General features: G+C 24.2%; 1 protein-coding gene across 4 annotated transcripts in view; it reads left to right on the top strand.

Moving 5' to 3' along the window:
* LOC145837926 (uncharacterized) overlaps positions 1-21459 on the top strand; it is a 53829-nt gene that overhangs the window by 12317 nt on the left and 20053 nt on the right. For 3 of the 4 annotated variants that reach the window (XM_082945417.1, XM_082945415.1, XM_082945414.1), the window contains exons 2-19: positions 7038-7153; positions 7936-8012; positions 8320-8448; positions 9676-9760; positions 9972-10118; positions 12250-12383; positions 12456-12558; positions 13224-13344; positions 13580-13698; positions 13778-13825; positions 14164-14213; positions 14507-14609; positions 14889-15043; positions 16419-16519; positions 17024-17148; positions 17426-17608; positions 17844-18087; positions 20133-20203. In XM_082945417.1, the coding sequence (XP_082801543.1) occupies positions 7082-7153; positions 7936-8012; positions 8320-8448; positions 9676-9760; positions 9972-10118; positions 12250-12383; positions 12456-12558; positions 13224-13344; positions 13580-13698; positions 13778-13825; positions 14164-14213; positions 14507-14609; positions 14889-15043; positions 16419-16519; positions 17024-17148; positions 17426-17608; positions 17844-18087; positions 20133-20203 (2067 nt within the window). In that variant the 5' untranslated portion in view covers positions 7038-7081. The remainder of the gene's footprint in view (positions 1-7037; positions 7154-7935; positions 8013-8319; positions 8449-9675; positions 9761-9971; positions 10119-12249; positions 12384-12455; positions 12559-13223; positions 13345-13579; positions 13699-13777; positions 13826-14163; positions 14214-14506; positions 14610-14888; positions 15044-16418; positions 16520-17023; positions 17149-17425; positions 17609-17843; positions 18088-20132; positions 20204-21459) is intronic. The other variant, XM_082945418.1, reaches the window with a different exon arrangement.

The raw sequence follows: 21459 nt of genomic DNA, 5'->3' as shown, positions 1-21459 counted from the left end.
GCTTTGCAGCTTATTTTCAATGTTTTTATGGAACTTAACATTTTTTTAAACCTTAAACTTGAAATTTAACTAAACATAGATCCAAAAATGTGTACTTTCAGAAACCTAGAAGAAATTCAGAAAACCTGGAAGAAATTTGTCAAAAATCAGTGGCAACCCTGTATATAACAAAAGCACACATTTTAAGTGGAATTTGTATTTTAGTTATAGGGTACAAGTTTTCTTTTCTATAAAAATGAATGCTAAAAGTGTAATAGAATTGTATATCAAAAACATAATTGATTTAAAAATACAATCAAACTAACTATAATAACAATGTTGTGAGTAGACTTGTGTAAACAAAATGTTGACAAAATTTTCTTTATAATTTTTTATAGCTCAGCTACAATTGATAACAAATTACCAAACTTTTGCATTGTTTTCTTACTAAAAATTTAATTCAAAAGGCCTTAAATTCTAGATTATTTTCAGCTACTAAAACAAAACTAAGTCTTTTTTAGATATTGGATATACAAGTCATTCGTTAAGTTTTAAAACATTTTAACTACTTTTGTTTTAAATTATTTGGATTTTGTCTCAATACAAACTAATATTATTCATAGTTATGAACATTTTATATATTCTACATAACCAAATAAAATTATTATATAGACAGGGTTGCCACTTTACCTGGAAACTCGGAAAAACCCAGAATTTGACAGTTTAGGCAAAAAAACCTGGAGTTTGAGAAATTTTGATAATAACCTGGAATTTTGAACAAAAATCACTAAGAAAGTTGGAACTTTAACAGTTTTCACATGTTCAGTAATAAAATTTTTGTTTGACTTAAAATATCTATCATAAAGAAAAATTTTTGGTCATCATCAAAAAACATTTTTAACAAAAAATATATTTGAAGTAGCTTTAAAGTGTCTTTAAATGTTATTATACTATTTAACACATTTTTTTACCTTTAACTTAAAATACTAAAATATAGACCCAAAAATGTGTACTTTTGAAACCGGGAAGAAATTTGTAAAACCTGGAAAAAATTTGGAAAAAACGAGTGGCAACCCTGTATAGATTATATTGATTGTCATAGCAATTTGCTGAAAGTAACTAGAATTTTATCCGTTTTTCACTACCTTTATTTAGACTTAATTTACACTATGTCAATATATTGTAATAGATTTTTTAAGTATTGAAAATCAATTTAATCTAACTGTGACGTGTCTTTAAACAAATATAAAGTTAACCCTCAGGACACAAAGGTTTACATAAAACAAAATTTTATCTAGCATCATTTAGTTTCAGTTATAAATTTTATTTATTCAAACCACTGTTATCTTTTATGGTAAAATTGAAATGCTAAATATTTTTCTAAACTAATTTTTGTTACCTAGATGGTTTTGTAATATTTGTATAAACTTTATTTAAAATAATTTGTTACTTTAATTCTTTAAAATATATAACGGTAATGGTTTTTTCCTAATTTAAACTTAGTTTTTATAAATAATTCTGTAATAAAATTTTTAAACGTTTTTGATGAAAAGTTAACAGAAAAATATCTATTTGTTATATTGTATCTATTTATTAATTTTTCTTAATATATGATTTCCATGTGTATAAAGTGGGGACGGGCCAAATATGCACGAAGTACTCTTGAACCAAGAAATATTTTTGCTAAAAGACACTTTTGCTCCAAAGGTCAATGCACAAGTGACTGTTTTTTATGAGAGTAAAAATAATATTATAATAATAGAATACTGACCAAGGGAAAGGGTTAGGAGTAAAAAGTAAAAACAAACAAAATGTTTTGAAAATAAATTATTCACTAGGGTAAGGGTTAATGGTAAAAGTGATAGTAGATCAAAATGAAATATGAATAAACCATGGTAAGTTAATTAAAAAAAAAATTCAACCGTTCAAAAGTGTCTTCGTGGAAAAATGACCCTTCGTGCAAAAATAAACGTTCGTGGAAAAGTTTCCCTTTATGTATTTTTGACACCTACCATATAAAACATGCTTAAATTTTTTGAAACAATTTTTTAATGCTATATAAAAACAAAACATTATTTTGAAACATTTATTTGCATAATTCTAATAATATTATTCTATTCAAATATTTAAAATTGTCATTAATTTAAGAACACAAAACTAGTAAAATAATTTAATGGTCATGAACAACAGTTTAATTCCTTTATGTAATAAAAATAGTAAAATCAGTTTTCTTTAACAGTTTACAAGGAAATAAAAAACATAACTTATTGTTTTCTAACCTTACATTTCAATTCAAAGTCCATACTCTAAAACAGTATAAAAAAAAAAAGTAGAATACCTAGTTTCTTTTTAAGTCTTATTTGCTTTAAGTTTTTACTTACTATTCAATTGGTATAGTGCTTATTCACTTATCAGGCACCTTGCGCGAGATTTTTCTGTAAACATGTTCTGATAACAAAAAAAAAGTACAAAAAATCATTTTTTTCATATTGTAATATAAATGCTGCATATAATGCAATGCAGAAAAAAAAAGTGTTATGGTAAAAACAAATACATAGTAATTGTAAAAACTTTTTAAACAAAGAAAAAAAAAACAGACATAAAGAAAAGCGAAAAACTTTGACTAAGTTTTAAGTCAATTTAATGGAAACATATCACTCCTAAAAAACTAGTTTTTGTTGGAAGTTTTTTTTTGATAAGAAAAAATCGACGTTTTTTATTAATTTTTATCACGTTTTTTAGAATTTATAGTTTCGTTTAACATTTTCTTACAGCATGAAAAATCAAATATTTGTATCATACAAAAGTTTTAGTGTTTAATGTTGAAAATTTTTTGAATTTTCTTCTGATCAAAACTTTCCGGATAAGTGAGCGTCCAGATAAGTGAAGTCCGGATAAGTGAATAAGCACTGTGCTTGTTAATGTAAAAAGTTTTCATAAGAAGTTTTCTAAAACTAAGCGGTTATTTGTATAAACATAATGTGAGTAAGTCCAAAAATATAATATGAGTCAAAAACCAGAAGTTTGAATTATTCTAAAAGTAAAAAAATACGTTTAACAATTAGTTAGTGATTAAAAGTATTCTATATTTTTTATTCAAACTATTTACATTAATTATATGAGGTAAATTAGAGAGTTTTATTATAAAAAACTTGATACAATGTTAAACACTAAAAATAATATAAAACTTGAAACATTTTGAAAACTATATAAAAAATACCAAGCTTTCTAAAACTAGTTAAAGTTTTTTACTAATACTACTTAATATACGTAAAGTTTGAACATTAATTGTAATAGTGTTTTAAGTGAAAATGGGATCCCTCTATCAAACCCCTCTAAAAGTGTTCGCCTGAACTTTTATTTAAAAATTTCAAATTGCAAATATCTTAAATAGATTTTTTTAATGATTATATTTTATACATCAAACAGTTTTTGACCGTAGCATTCTTTGTTGAGACCCAATTAGTTTTAAGTTCAAATTGGTTCAGACAGACTGGTTTTCAATTAATGGTTATTTTCAGAAGATCACTAGTAAAAATTTTAATCTTTTGAAAATAACTTTTTAATATATTTTGTAATCTCAGGTTAAAGTTTAAATTTATATTCTAACACATTTTAGTTAAAATTACGATTAGCTACCGTTTCTTACTATATATAATAAAAAAAATTAAAGTAATTTATACACTTCACACTTTTGTTAAACGCTGATGTGTAACAATTAAACATTTTTCAAGTGTTTCATAATGAATTTTGTTAATTTTAAAGATTTTAAATTAAGATTGATAGTTTGGTTGATTTAGAAAACAAGTCTAAATATTCAATTAGTAAAAAACATTGTTGTTTTGTAATTAAAGCTATAAATAAGTAATAAAATTGTAATATATAGAAATAACTCTTACTGGTTTCATACACTACACAAAGCGTAATATTTATTTTGTTTTAATTAACTTACTTTATTTTTGTACAATATTTATACAAGTAAACAAAAAAAATTTTTTTTTATTATATCTTTTTGCTATAGTTTACTTTTTAATTTTAACTTATCGAAAAAAAGTGTTTATGTAATAAAATTTGTACGTAATGTACATACATTTCCTTATATTTTAATAAATACTGTTATTACCATAGAAAAAAAAAAGAAAAAAACTTTTAACATTACAAATTTGTTTTTATTTTGGTTTATTATAGCTGGTCAACCAACTTTTAATTCTTTTATGATATCCTATTTATTATTTCATTTTAAAACCGAAATATTTTTTATAACGAAATGGCGTACATTTTCTCTCACATTATATATAAAAAAAAATTTAATTTTACAAAGATTTAAATAAGTTTAATTTTTTTTTAATAAACTTGTAGAAACGCTCTGTTGTCATTTTATATAAATTTTTTTTTTGTTCGAAATCTATGCTTAAGTATAATATTATATATTAAAAAATATAATTCTAATATATTTTCAATTTATTTTAGTAATTTTAATAACTAGCTAAAATTTAAATATAAAAAGTTTTTAAATAAATAAATAAATTAAAATCTTTTTTTTTGTAACTTTTAATAATACTTAGTATTTGACTAACTAAAAAGATATATATACATTATAATTATTTGGAAAAAATTATTAAATTTAAAATCATTATCTTATAATTATATTAGTCGCTTAACCTTATATAGCTACTTATGAAAAAATTTACTTACTTACTTCAAAAATTTAACATTTATATTCATTATTTTTACACTACCGCTAGTTGTGCCATGATATAATAATGAGAACACGTAATAAAGAAACAAGGAAAGGACACATAAAATAACGAGCAGTAACCGAATTTAGTTCAAACTGAAATGTTCTTCTTACAATGAGGATCTCTCAAAAAAATTAAGAATGCTTTTATTTGAAGATGTCTTCAAAGAAAATATAAAATGATTCTTATGTTGGAAATAATTTTGAATAAGTGATTTCGTTGCTATTGTTGGCAAGCAATGTTTGTTTTGATGTGTGAAAGTTACTGATGTGTGAAGTGTTATGTGTATAATGCCAACCTAATATAGAAATCAAAACAAATTGAAACAGGGTAACTTACAAAGTTTCAACTTCTTTTGATTTTAATAAGTTCACCATGATGTTTTTTTAAACTTGTAGTGTTACTAATGTCATGTTGTTTAACTTTTTGGTTACCTAATGTGAATCAAATTAGAATCCGGACATATTTTGTTTTTTGGTGTTTCTATTATAAGAATCCTGTGGGGAATCTTTGTTTTTTGAAGTTACAATTAAAATGCTAATTGAGTCTAACCTTAAATTAAAAACAAACTTATAAATTGTCTCTAATTAAGTTTATCTATTTTTCTGTGGAATTTAGTTTATCTGTAGTTTCTGATTGCTTAAATTTTAAAAGTTTAAGTAGGTGGTTGGTATGAAAAAATTAACTTTTTTACATGTCACCCATAATTTCACTGCTGTGTATTTAATTTTGTTGTGGGTAAATTTTTAAACTAACTTTTATAGATGTCTTAATGGTTTTATAATGAACATTTGCTTAATTTTGGTAAGCTAAACTAGGACTTTATTTATAAAAATTTTCTATGTGTTCTAAAAACTATGTTATTATTATAGTGTCATTTTTTTAAATTTCAATATAAGATTTGCTTTGGGTGTGGTCAAAAAGCAGAATCTTTAACAGGTATTTAATTAAGTTAAACAGATCTGTCTAAAATTAGTTATTCTAAATAATGTTACTTTGTTAAGATTATATCAAGCTTGAATGGTCATTTGTATATTGTATAACTAGCGGTTGTTTTTTTTTTTAATTTGATTAATTTATAACTTTCTAATTTTATTTTATTTAAAGTTTCATTAGTAGAATTTGTTTAAACTTTGTATATAAATGTTTTGAAGAACTCAAAACAAAAAGATTTGCAGTGATTCTTTTGGATTTATCTTTTTATTTTTAAGTGATACTTCACTTGAATGTTGCTCAAAGATATAAGTTTCAGGGTTTTTAATATTTTTTGCTAAAATTTAAACTAAGGTTATTTTCTAAATTAGATGCCACTAAGGGTTTTTGTTTCAAAGATATGTTTTTTAAATTTAATTGAAAGTAAAACTATGAATAATTAAAAGAGAAGCTGCTTGTGATTTACATGTTATAATGTTGTAAAGTATTAAGTTATGCAAAAAAGTTGTGAAACTTTGATTTTCTTATTTTAATCAGTGACTTTTTGCCCCCCTATGAATCACAGAGGTCATCATCTTTCAAAATGTTCCAAAATGACTTTAAAAGATATATTTGGAATTTAAGAAAAGTTATTTTGTTGTCAGATTTTTTTTTACAGATTCTAAAAAAAGTAGTGATAATAAGAGAATTTTTCACTAATCAACTAAAACAAAGTTTGAATGTAGCCTATGGGGGTCCTTGAATTGCATAATATAATATTAAAATTTTGATATTGAAATACTATATGTGCAAACATTTTCATTGTGAATATTTTGTGCTTATTGCCACGTATACTAAAATTGGTGACGTGGCAATTTGTACGGGTGTGGTTATTTTGCAAGACTTTCCATATATGGAAACACTGTGTTGTCTATTCTTTTGTTTTTCTTTGTTGTCCTTTGTCACTCATTGTTTTTTGAGAGAGTCTATTGTTTTAGAGAAAACAAAAGATAATCTCTCTTTTTTATAGAGCAGTGTTCATATAGTGATGTGTATTCATATCTGACACGTAGACAAGACTAGCATCTGACACAGTTACAAGTCAAAGTACTTTCAGATTAAGTACATACATTTGTAATGTAATATAGTATAATGTAGTTTATCAGAACCAAAGTAAAAGTATATACATAATTGATTAATGTATATATGTATGTTTATTAAAGTCAACTGCTATATGTTTTTAATATAGTATAATATTAAAATAGAATGATATATAATGTAATAAATAAATAAATTTATTTCAGTATATGAAAGGTAGTAAACTCTATATTTCCAACAGACATTTGTTATATTTATTCATTGTTTTTTATTGGTATGAAAAAAGTTTAATTATCTTTTTCATACAAGCATCCCCACACACATAACTGAGAGAGCAGCATATATCAACAATTATGACATCACAGTGTTGCGAGTCGTCCTCGAGCCAAGAGCAAATGACAAATGGTTTCACAAATAATCATCAAGTTAGTTGAATTGAAACTGTACCAAATTATAAATATATTTATAAGTCATTAAGTAATGAATTTATACTACTAGATTTCGATGAATTAAATACTATACTTTTATAACTATTTAATTTATTAACTCTTTTATAAAAAAGCATTAACAGGTATGTCATTTTTTTAGTGTGTAAGCAAGTTTTACCACATTTAAAAATACATTTTGTATACTCATATTTTTGATAAAAAGTTTTAAATTTGATAAAATAAGTTATTTTAAGATTATGTGTGCAGTAGTTGACAGAAATAAATATTTTTAAATAACTAAAAAATCTTTATTTAGCAAGCTTAAAAAAGTTTATAAACTAGTTATAAAGATGACACAGAAGTATTTTAAATAAATCTTTTATTACAAAATATTTTTAGTTGATTGAAGTAAAGTTTTTGCTGCAGCCAGGGGCCACAGTTTGTTAAATGGGTCAAACTGTTTTGAGTTTTTAAAAGAGTAAAATTAAAAAAGTTTCATATTTAAAGGTAAATCTGATATAAATTGTATTAAATTTAGGAATACTTTTTTTAGAATTAAGGACCCCTTTTATGGCCTTAATATGCTTCCTGTATATACATCAAGGTTTCAGGTGTTTTCTATATTTGAATGAAGCTTATTCCAATGTTTTGTTACATATTTTGATGAAGCCTTTTATATGGGTGTGGTCATTTTGCAAAACTTTTTATTTTTAATTTTTCCACCAGATATGTACTTTCTCATATTTTTTTTATGTTAATTATCAAAATTACTCTCACAGTTTTCCCCGAGAAACATGCCACAAGACAACCAAGCAGATCTGAGGGACGAACTAATAGATGGCTACATAAATGAAAAGTTTGTTATTGTTTATTTCTTAAAAAAATGCAGTGTATCTTAACTTAAGGGGTTCAAAAAAATTGCATAAAAATTAAATTTCCTACTCAATATTGTCACCAGTATTAATTTTAGTAAAATATATGCTTGGACCCCTTTTAACCTTAGTTTTAAAGATTTTTTATTAATTTAAACACAGGATTAAAGTTTTTAATGAAAAATTCATGTATTTTGAACTAAATTGTACTAATTCAACTTTTATATTTATTACAATAAAATGCATAATGTTTATAGTTTTATAATAATTTCAATATAAATAATTTCACAGTGCCCAAGTAGAAAATACCCAAGTTCAAATGAGACTCAACACAGTTGTTTCAGTTGTTAAGAACTGTTACAAAAATCCTGATAATTTTGATGGACCCAATGGCGAAGCTGTCAAAAGAATATTACCTTGGTTTGTTGTTTGACTCTTAGAAATTGATATTTAATAAAAGCTGTGACCAACTTTAAGTAAGGTTGGCATCTTAAACAATTGGGGTTTCTAATTATTTAAAATTATATTTCTTGAAAAATAGAAGGGTAGTGTAAAAAAATATGGTTTAAAATTTTTATACTGATAAAATATTTTGAAAATTTCAAATTCCAAATAATTGTAACGGGTCCATGTTTCACTTGCTTTCATTAATTTTAGAATGTTGAATAATATAAAGTTAGTAATCCGGAAAGCAAGTTGATCCCATGAAATTATATCCTGTAAAATTTTTCATTTTTAAATTGCAGCTACATAAACCAGGTCTAGAGAGTGTGTAGAGATTTTAGTCAAGACCTTCTAGATGTAGTACCAGAACCAAACTTAAAAATTATTATATTGCTTATTGTTAAGTTCTTTTAAATAATTTTTATTGCTAATATGGTTTATTGATTTGAATTCCAAGTAGTTAGATCTTAACTTAACTATATATTCTCATAGTATACTTATGTTAGATTTAATTCTTTTGTAAATTTTGACCACATTTAAAGTGTTTTCTACAATGTGATGTTCTTTAAATATTTATTAGTGTTTACATCTAGTCTGTAATATAAAACGTTTCCATTAATTGTCATGCCTAGTTTTATAGAGCAGCCCTAAGTAATATTTAGTACCAATATTAGTTTGGTTAATTTTGTTATTTTTTTTTACTATGGTCTTTAATTTGTTTTGTTAATTTATGATAATCACACTGTTTAACATTCAAGTAATTTACATCCATGGGTTACAACTGGCGTCCTTCAGGTAAATAATAACAGTATTTTAGGTTAATATTAAATAAGACAAAGACAGTATTTTACCCAAATAAGAAAGTATTTACAAGTCTTTTATTTTAAGGTAGTATTTTCTACCTTTTTATCTCACATTCTTTTATTTTTATCATTTTCATTTCATAGTGCATTTCATTTAACAGTAGATACCATTTCAAAAAAAAAAAAAAAACAAAATTTAAAACCTAAATGTTTTGTTGCTAGTTTATACTGTATATAACTTATAATATAATACTTATATCTTAAATAGAATGAATTTTTACTTTTACCAAAATGTTTTTATATTACAGCTTTAAATTTTCAACCTTTAACTTGATACAAAGTATTATGTTACTTATTTTATTACTTTATTAAAGTTTGAATATGAACTTTTATATTACAGCTTATCACAAGCCAGCAAAGAAGAAACTCTACATCTTTATGAGGGATTGGAAGTTGTTGTTAAAGACTGGCTGAGTGGTGTTAAGGTTTGTACTGTTTTTAATACATAAATTTATGAAAGATTGTTGAGTAGGAATTTCTTAAAAGCTTATCCCTAGAATTAAAACTAGATTACAGTGGCTATAAGGTGTTTAAAAGTTAAAATAAAATATTTATCATAAAAAAATGCAGTTAAAAGTTTATAATCAAGTTTTATAGTAAATAAACAAAATTGTTGATATATTGTTTCAATCACAGAGGGAACTGAGAGCCACGTACAAATCACACACGCCAACCTGCGACACAAATGCCAACTCACACACTGACTATTTAAAATGCGTGTTTGTGTACTATAGTGAGCTGGAGAAAATATACTTTGTAACATGCCAGATGATACCCTCATTGGTTAGTTTGAGATATTTAAATATTTTATAATAAAGTACTATACATAAAGTAATATTTTAGTACTGTGATATTTTTGTTTGTTTGTACCTTTTATATTAAATACTAAACACACAATTAAATTTAGTTTGTCTCGGGTACTGTTTTATATAATATTAAATCTGATAAAATAGGTCTTTATTTTGCACTATGGTTTAGGGTATTTGTAATTTTTTGATATAAATGTTATGCTTAATCAATACTTCTATCTATCTAGTAAAAATGATCAATTTGATTGTTTTCAAAATGTATATTTATGTAATCTGTAGTTTATACCTGGTTAATCTCTGTTTGTATTATAAATTAGACTTATATTTCATGATAAGTTAACTTTTTGTTTTATATATATTTCAAGCTAGTTCAAAAAACAATTGTTTTAACTTGGTAATAAATAATAATTTTTTTATTAAAAATATTTAATATTAAAATTACAATTTAGACGTTGTATTTTTTTTATAATAAAGTATTTTTACTTAATCTGTTTTAAGTAAAAATTAATAAAACTTTATTATAAAGTGGATGAAATAAGGTTAAGTAGTGTATTAAAAGTTATTTTTATTGGAATGTTAAAATTATCTGATATCTTAATCTAAGCTTAATTAGTTATGAAATAAACAACAAAAGTTTCTAATTAGCTATCAAGAAAGTTTTATTAATTCATATAAAACAACACTGTTTTAAAATACTAATTATGTGTTTAGTGTTTCTAATTTGCTTTAATCTATGTTTTTTATTTTTAATTAGCTTCCATTCTTATATACTTAATTAGTTGTAATAAAATGCAAAAAATGGCTAGTGTAATCCTTTAATTTGGTATAAAATGTTTTAATTTTGTTTTATTAGAAGGTAATTAATTTATTTTTGTGTAAAACTTTTTACAAATTATCTAATGATACTGCTGTAATTTTAACATATCATAACTAGCAATGGAAATTTTATGACAAATAATGTTTTATAAAACACTAAAAATAATTTAAAAGTTACCAATTTTGTAAACAAAATTAAACACTTCTGTAGGGCTAAAGTGTAGTGTACAACCACAATAAAACCCACAATTAAATTTATACATAACTTATACTCAATTCTGATGATTTATAATACATATCGCTACTCTGTATAAAACTAGGCATGATAATGAATAAACATATTATATTAATAAAACAATGAAAAACACTAAAAAATATATAAAAACACCATACTTTAGAAAATACATTAAATTTGGTCAAAACTTTTACACAAGATTTAAATCTAACAAGATTATACTTTAAAAATGTATAAAACAATACTAAACTTAACTACTTTGAATTTAAATAAAAAAACTGCTTATAAAAAAAACATTGTTAAAAAGAACTTTACAACAAATTATACAAATGTGTACATGTTAGCAGTAGCAAGATGGTTTAGAATGAATATTTCCTGCTCAAACTCAGTATACATATAACTGAACATTGAATAAGAAATATTTCATCAGAGTCGTTTTCTCCTAACTGTAATTTTTACATTATTCAGTATTCAGAATTCAGTATAACTGGTATTACTCTTCCATTAAAATAGTAAAAAGAATACTATATTTGTTTATTTACACAATAAAATAATTAGAACAGGACATACCAAAACAGATAAAGTCATATTTTCTAAGCAAATGAACTACTTAAAATATAAGAAAAAACAATTTTCAGTTGATGAATTTGATATATCTTCCCCAATGTTGGTTGTATAGAGTCAAAATATTTTACTTAAAGTCTTTAAAAAGTAGTATAATAATAAATCACAAAAATTAGGACTATTTAAGTTTAAAGTGTTTATCTAAAGCATATATATGCTTTGTGCCTATATAGATACTTAAATGTTTGAGTTTTTCTTTCAAAATGAAAATTAATCATAAAATAATGAATATTTCACAAAAATTAACTTGTAACTTATAATTGTCTAAAATTTGAATCGAAGAACTATTACTGTTTTGTATATTTCGTATACATTTAAATTATACAAATTAATGCTCCTATGATATATTGCTCCAAAAGAATCACTGCTCTAAAGTATTAGTATTTTGATGTGGTATCTTAATTGTATCAAATGTTTTTATTATTTGCAGGAGACAACTTTTCTGAAGGAGAGGTGCGGTAGTTGGTTGATGATGAACAGATGTTTGTGGCACAATGAAGTTCACACAAAAACACGACCCAATTTGAATTGGGAACACAGATTCATCAAATGTTACAAAGAAAAGTTAGTACAAATTGTTAATGTATTAATGAGATGTATTAAACTGGTGTTACAAATGAAAATACTTTTTATCAGGTTTTTCAACTTGGAAAGACAGGTCCGAAAAGCTGCTTTCGAATTTCAGCTGGTCGAATCGAGCTTTGCAAAAGAAAAAAGCGAAAAGTATAAATGCCAATCGGTTAGTTTTCAAAACATAAAAAAAACGTGACATTTCTCCATCAAATTTTAATTGAAGCGGTTTTTAAATTAGCAAAAGAAATAAATAAAACAGATCTTTTACTCATAGTGATATATTTATTTCTATTGTTTTTTAGGTACAAATTATTGAAATAAAACTTTAGGTTTTTAAAATATAAATTGAACTTAATATAAAAGTTTTAAGTTTCTCCGTCAATTTTGAATAACATATATTTTAAAGTCACAAAAAAGGTGTAAAAATAGTCAAATAAACTCTTAACTTTTATAAACAGCAATGTACATTTTTATATAGGTTTTATAAATTCCCATTATTAGGTGTTCAAATGTAAATTAAAAAATAATAAAACGTTAGTTTCTCCGTCAGTAGTGAATAGCTACATATTTTAAATTAACAAAAAATTATAAGTAAAATAAACTCTAAACTTTGTTTCAACATTGTAATTTTATCAAAAACTTTCTGTAATACCTTAAAAAAGGAAATAATTCTATTAATACTACCTAAAAATATAGAAAACCAATAACTTAAAACGTTGATTTTAGTTAATTTAATAACAGGTAAGTTTTTAGTTCAGAGTTTATTTTAATTTCTGTTTTTTTAACTGTGTTTTCTTAATCTTTAAAATTATAAACTTGTTTTTTTTTAAGGAAAATCAGTATCGTTTAATGCCGCAGTATGAGGAGTGGCAGAATAACTTCAAAAAATCCTCCGAAAAAAAATCCCCGGATAAAAGTTCCCCAGATAAAAAACTCTCCGAAGACAATACTGGTGAGAATTATTTGAAATATTTTAATTTTTTAACGTTGAAAATGCGTAAAATAAAATTCAATTTAAGTTCCAAATTTGATACGTTTTTTAGCTAGATTCCAATTTAAAAAGCGTTTTAATCTTTTAGAAAATATGTGAATTTTTACAAGTCATAACAATATACAAGTATATTATAGAAGTACATTAAAGTTGTAGTAAAAATACAGCTAAATAAATGTTTTTATTTTAAATGAAGGAGAAACTTCTGATTCAAAGAAGAAATCTCACGAGGAACAGATCAGAGAGGTTTTGAAAAATATGCCTCAATACCGGAAAACCGAGGCCGATGTCTACAGAGATCTCAATATTACTTTTGTGAGTTGAAATTAATTTAAATTCTTTTAAAATAGTTTTTGTATATCATATTAATCTTAAATTTTGTATTAATATAAAGCATAAGAAAACCGAAGCAGACGTTTTAAGGGATTTGGGAATTGAATTTGTAAGTTCTTATTAATAATAGTTTTATATTTAAAACAACTGAAGCACAATAAGTGTTAACAGGGAACCTATGTAATAGGCTTGATAAATAAGGTTTTCAAATAAAGAATGTAGAAAGTATAAGTACTGTTAACAACCTAATGCAATCTAATTTAAGTCATGCAATTTGTTTAGTTTGTTTTGGATCATGTATGACAAGTTTCAACGCATAAATAAGAAAACAGAATTTAACCTTTTGTATTTAATTCAGCTTAAAAATTGTCAACTTGGCTAAGAAAAATTTAGAAGTTGTGCTTTGAGATACTTCAATTTTTTTTTAAAACATTATTTATTACACAGGACAGTGATACCGACTCTCAAAAAACTGCAGAAGACGTCGCCATTAACAAGTTTGTTTTAGTTAATTAGATAACACATTTTATATAGGTAGTTTTGCCTTCGCTTTTCAAGCTTTTAATTATTTGTTATTAAAAATTCACAATAGAAAGTTAAATAAAAATGTTAGGAATTATGATAAATGAATAATAACAAAACTAAGCACTTTTAGAATAAAGTAAAAACTACAAAAGATGAAAATATTTAATATACATATATTTGAAACTTAATAGTTAGTTTACACAGCTTGCTATGTATCTTTATAATATTTTCAAATAAATATACAAAGTTATTATTATGATTTCAGCTTGAAGCCCCCAATGGTACCAAATTGCAGCCCTTTGAAGAAAAATCAACCTTTTTCAAAATTATTCGAAAATAAAACGCACCCGCATATTTTCAAAGCTTCTGTTAGTTTGTACATTTTTTAATACTAAGAATGAATTCACATAATTAAAAGCGAGAAATATATTTTGTAAGTCAAAGTTTGTACTCTCTATTAAATTTTAATAACAAAAAAATATTTTAATAGAAACAATACGACTTGTAAATCTGCAAAAATATCATAAGCAACATTTTATTACCAGAAAATTTTTATTATTAATAATTAATTTATTAATAATTATTACCAGAGTTTTTTTATCATAAAACTTCAAGACATAAAATCAAATAATTAATTTTGTTTACAGACTTCTACGAACCCCTCATCTGAGGAGTGCTCACCGGCGCCGTCTGGCGGACAAATTTGTCAGAATAATTTGGGAGATCAAAAGTCCCTGTTCAAAACGAAACTGTTCGTCAACAAGGAAGATAATCTCAAACCCCTTGCTAGGGGCGGATTGAGGTGAGATTTGAAGAAATATTTGATAAGTGTTTAGTTTATTTGCATGTATTTAATATGTTGTATTTGATTCAATAATGTACTAACAAATGTATTTTGTGTTGTTATAGTAGTCAACCTGTGGCCTTACATTAGGTATTTATAAGAAAAATAAAGTGAGACACAACTTAATTATAATAGTCGCATTTTTAAAAGGGTCATAGATTTGAAAATATATTATAATTTTGTTATATTTGTTTCAATGATTTACTAACAAATGTATTTTGTATTGTTATATTTGGATCCAGTTAGAAGATGAATTCAACAAATAGAAGAAATCACTATTTATAAAAAAGTTTGCTAAGACTAAAGATTTAAATTAAAAGGATTTCAAAATGATGAAAGTTGACCCACGAGAGAGAAGATTTAATAATTAAATTTATAAACAATCACATTAAATTATATTTTATGAAAAGAACTCTTACTCAAGCAAAAACGTGTAGAAACAAGCAAATATTTGGAGATTAAATTAAAAAAAAAGAAGACTATAAAATAGATTATATCAAATGAAATTAGAACAAATGACTTAAAACAGCAAAAATCTAGATATAAAAGAAAAAAAAACAAAAGTACAATTTTAAGTACTAGTTTAAAAAAAAAACATGCTAAAAGTTTTATTAAAAGTTTAAATATATTGTTTGTAACTTATGTAATCAACGTATTACACTTTAGTTTGTTTATTGTTTTATTGTTGTTTTAAAATTGTGTTAATTTTTTGTAGTGTTTTAGTCAAAATATTAAAGTCTTATGAATAAAGTAAGATTTCTAACTTAATTAAAAAACTAGATTCAAACTTTAATTTTAGTAGTTATGAATAACACCTAAATTTGAATGAATATGCTATGCTGTATAATTGTTAATTAAACTTTATAATACAATATTCATACCTGTAATTTAAAAAACTCCTAAAATAAAAAAGTAAAGCCGCAAGAAAGAAAAAGTATTTCAAATGTTAAAACAAATATATAAAAAAGGTACAATTATAACAAAACTTGAATATTTTCAAAGGTAAAAAATATTTAAAGACTTATATAATAAAGATACAATTAAAACTAAAAAGATGGCCGAAGAAATGGTACAACAGTAAGTTAATAAAAAATATCTTTGTTTATCTAATTTTGTGTGTAATAAATATTTGTTTATGATGATTACTACTAATACTATATAGTTTAAATTTATCTTTTGTTTATTGATGTGTTTACACTGATGGAAATAGCGAGAAATGTATGTGGATTTTTGCACCGTGTATATTTTGTATGTTGTTAAAATTAATTTCTTCTTCAAATGTTTGTATTGTAAAATTTTTAGGGTGAATAAATATCAAACAATTATTTAACAGAGCGAAAAGGCAGCATAAGGCCAGGTTCAGTTCAAAGAAGCAATCTTTCCGACCTTCCATGAATTTCACTGCCAACAACACAGCAATCGCCACAAATATTGGTAAATATTTTGAATTATTTTGTTATTTATGTAACTAAATTCCTGTACCAATGGTTGCACTTTTAAAGGGTAAAAATATGCGATTATTGACAAAAGGCTTTAGTTGACATAATTGAGAAAAAGTTCCATTAAAATAAATAAAAATGTACCAAATGTGCAAATAAGAAATAAAATAAATAATAAAAAAATAATAATAATTAAACAGGAATGTACGCAAGTGATGCACCAAATGTGCAAATAAAATATAAAGTTATTAATTAAAAATAATAACTAAAACAGGAATGTACGCAAGTGATGCACCTAATGTGCAAATAAGAAACAAAATAATTGATAAAAAAATAATAACTAAAACAGGAATGTACGCAAGTGATGCACCTAATGTGCAAATAAGAAACAAAATAATTGATAAAAAAATAATAATTATAACAGGAATGTATGCTAGTGATGCACCTAATGTGCAAATAAAAATTAAAATAATTAATTAAAAAATAATAACTAAAACAGGAATGTATGCTAGTGACGCACCAAATGTTCAGAGAACAAACGGCACAGGTCAATATTCGCATTGGATGAACACGAATTCGGATTTCGTTGAAACTTGCCACTCTGAAGAGAGATCTAGCGAAGATGTTAGTTTAATTTTGAAATAATTTTTATACAAATGAAAATTTGTTAAAAATGAAAAAACGATGTTTTGTTAACAGTTTAGAATAATTTTTTAAAATAGTTTATACCCAAAAAAATTTCTTGGGAGCTAAATATTTTAACACCATAGATAAAGTTTATTTGTGAAACTTTTTTAAAGCTGACCCGTTTCGCCAGCTAAAGTTGATTGAAAAGTTAAAACAAATCTAGATTAAAATACATTAAACAGTGTTATATCTTTTTAACCCAAATTTAAACCAGGATTCCGACGGATTAGACCCGGACATCCCGCAAGCCAAAATGTCCAGGGAGAACCTGGTCCAATCAAACGTGATGCAAAATGACAAGCAACTTTGCAATAAGGCTATTGTGCAGGATCAAATTGATTACCAGATAAATTACGTTCAAACCATGTACGTACACAACAACCAACAAAACAACCAGGTATGTTATTAATTTCTATTTACAAGTATGTTACCAGTAAAGCATTAGGCAGGCTTAAAATAAGTTTTGAATTTTGTCGATTAATTACGACAGTGGTAAGGATTAATATTTAATAAAATGTAAAAATAATCAATTAATGTTTAAGTTAAAGTAGATTTTTTAGTTTTTATATACATAACAGCTATTTTGATATTTTATTTAAATGTTTTAAAAATTAAGTTTATTTTTTCTACAGAATCAGTTTGCGAGGAAAGACCTTCAAAACCCACAATTCAACAGAATCCCGCCCCAACAACCATGCCAGGTTGCTAACCAACAAAACAAAACCAGCAACCAAGTTGGTAACCAACCACCACAGCAGGTTGCTAAGCAACACGCCAGTATTTCCACAGGTCTTCCCCCTTGCACCTGCTGCCCCAAGCCCCAAAATCAGGTTGCTAACCAGCAGCAGCCTAGCAACAACCCTGCTGCTTTTCAAGGTTTGTTGCTGTGAAATTTTGTTTTTAAAAATTAAAATAGCCTAAGTTTGTGTTAAGCAAATTTTACATGCTCTTAGAACGAATGGTTTTCACATATTGCCTATTTTTGAATTAAAATTTGTACTATAAGGGTAAGCTTTAAATATTTACAAACTATGAATTATAATATTTGTGAAAAATATTGTAGAATTAGGTATATGTAAGTATAAAAAAGTGAATAACTAAGTAGTTTGTAGCAAAAATTTTGCAATGTTCAGTTCAAGACTTATTTTGTTGAAAATTGTTGCATTAAACTATCTTAGTGAGGTTAACCGAAACTTGACCACAAATATATAAAAAATGCCACAAACTTAGAAAAGTTTTGTGCTAAATTGTAGCCTTTAAGCTATGGTTTTTTATTTCATAATGTTTTAACTAAGCTTAAGTTATATATAGAAATTGTATTTTATTATACTATAATTCTGGGTAACACTTATAGGGGTTTAGAAAAAAAAATGGTTTAAAATATGAAAACATTATTATATTATGGTTATATCTTTGCAGTTAGTAAAGCTTTAAATGAAGATTCCAGATTTATTAAAAACGAATGCTTAATTTGAAGAAAATATTTAGAATGTATATAGAAATATTTTAAACATGTTCTGATAATTTATTTACGTCTTTTTAACAAACTATTATACCGAAATTATTTACCAAGTTATTTAATACTTTGTCACTTTTTGGTTTCCTTTCTAATACAAAATACAGTAAAAAAATAAAAACTACATAAAAAGTTTTCTGTTTTATCTGATAAACATTTTTAAGTATAAAGCAAACATAGTTTTTTGAATATATATTTTGTTGTATTCTAAAATGACTTACTGATAAAGTTGGAAAAAAAAAGTTTTACTAAAAAAAAAGATTAGTCATAAAAGCTCTATTTAAACAAGATAGTTTACTTCCACTTATATAGATATAGTATAACATGATAAAATATTATGATTATAGTTTGATAAATTTCCATTTTATCTTAATACAGAATTTATGTAAAAGTAAATCATTAATACTTGTGAACTTTAATAAATAAAATAAACAATTTTTATATAGTTTTTTGAATTAGTTTTTAAAAATGAAAAAGTTGTAAACATATTTTGGAGTATTTATTTAAACAGTTACCAACAAAAGTATATTAGCAATAAAACTACTATAAAAAATTAATTTTATTTGTTTACTTTAATAACTTACCATAGTAATAATAAGTCGATAAATAATGAAACCGCATATGTGATATTTATAGCATGAAGTTTTTCAAGAACAAACTTTAAATTTTTATGTAAACAAAGATCTGTCTCAAGAGAAAATAAAATACTACTTGAAATTTCATTTAGGTTTAAAATTGTTTAAAACATATAGATATGTTCATCATATAAAGCTCCTTTTAAGTTTTGTTTTATATTTAGTTTAGTTTCTTGGTAGTTGATAATATTTTATGATTTTGTTAATAAAAACAGTTATATATCACCAGAATAAAGTTATTTTCAGGTATTAAAATATTTTTATAATTCTTTATTTTAATCTTAGTTTGAATTCATACTGTTTCTTTTACTTATACAATGCATTTATTTATTCTTAGATTAATTTAAAAATGTTGTAATATTAAGTTTAACATCATAAAAAAGTATATAAATAAGTTAAGTTCCAGTACGTTTAATGTATATAACTTTTTTACGTTTTGTTAAAAGTTAAAATATAAGTAAAGTTCTGCCATTAATCATTTTAACAACGAAAAACACTTTCAACCTAATATAGTTTTTTATAAAACTAGTTTTTGTTCTTGTAGAATACTTTGTACATTTTAAATTCCAAAAAGTGTGTTTAAACTTATATAGCAGCATTTAGACGAGAATTGTTGCTAAACTTTATTAATAACTATTACAACACAATATAACTTATTATAAACACGTTAAACGCACAGTTGAAACTATAAATAGAATTTTAATAGTTTCTCATAAAAAGTATAATTAATACATCTTTATATATATATATAACTTTATTATTTTTTACAGCACCTTCAGTCAAACCAGAACTCATCACTCCACCAAGTGGCCAGAATGGAAAAACTGTGGGAAATATTCAGGTTTGTTTTAAACAATTAAATAAAATTTAAGTTGTAAGATTGTTTACTTTTTTACATATATAGCTTCGTTATTAAATATTAAATAATATTTAAATAGGAAATACATTGTTTAATTTTGACAAAAAGAAAATGATTTGAAAATTAATTTTAACTTTTTTTTAACTAACAAATGTAAGTAAGACGTATATTTTTGTAAAAGTACATAAACTGAAGTCACTATATTGATAAACCTGTTAATTTTAATTAAGGCAGCTGAAAGCTTCCGAACTTATTTTTTCCAGCCGTTTTTGCGTCTTTATGACGTAATAAAGCAAATTTAAATTACTCATCACAACAACAACAACTAAGTTACTACTGTCTGTTTATTTTACCTAATCTATTATAAAACTAATTGTTTATTTGTATAAATTCTCGGTTTGATTAGGGTTTACTTTAATAATTGTTTCAATAGTTTTAAGTTTTAGTTTAAAATTAAAAAATTGGTATTAATAATATTAAATTGTTATAACATATTAATAACCACCTTTTAATGACTATAAATTTCAAAGTTGTTTAGTAGAAGCTCATTTTTTAGTTTCAATTAAATTAAGAAACTTGATTTAGTTAATTAACTATACGTACTAGGTCCGCTGGCATATTACTAATTGATTAATTCGGTTTTATATTTATTTATTAATTCGAAATAACCAAAAAGGTTTAAGTTATTTATTGAAATTATTTGTCTACATGCTTACCTTCTACTACGAAAATAGTTATACAAGTATCGATTAAATTGTGTTAGTTTACTGAGGTCAAAACTCTTAAGTTCATCTAAAAATAGAATTCTGAGTTAAAACAAACTAAAAAAAGAGAAAGTCTAAACCAAAATAGCTATGTTGTTTAGTTAAAAGATTCTTTTAAATTTTTAAACTTTAGCTAAATTATACAGTTGATTATGTATTTTATGTACTAAGGAAATGGTCTAACTAAAATGGTTTTGTTTAGTTTTTAATAAAAAGTGACTGATATAAATTCGATTGGGTACATTTCTAGAACAAATACAAATAAGCTTTGACTATTTTAGCTAATTTACCTCAAAGTCTTAAAAGTTTATTTCATTAAAGTTTTTGTAACAACAATTATATATAAAATATGTAAAATCAACTTTTTTTCAAAAATTTAAGAATAAACGTTCTATTTCTAGACAGTTATGTATTAATTTAGTAAAACTAACATCAAATTTCCTAGATAAATGCAAAAATAAAAACTACTTAATG

The sequence above is a fragment of the Thalia democratica genome, chromosome 6, assembly GCF_965202585.1.
Source record: "Thalia democratica chromosome 6, ktThaDemo2.hap1.1, whole genome shotgun sequence".
Lineage (NCBI taxonomy): Eukaryota > Metazoa > Chordata > Thaliacea > Salpida > Salpidae > Thalia > Thalia democratica.
This window is presented reverse-complemented; position numbering and strand designations above follow the sequence as displayed.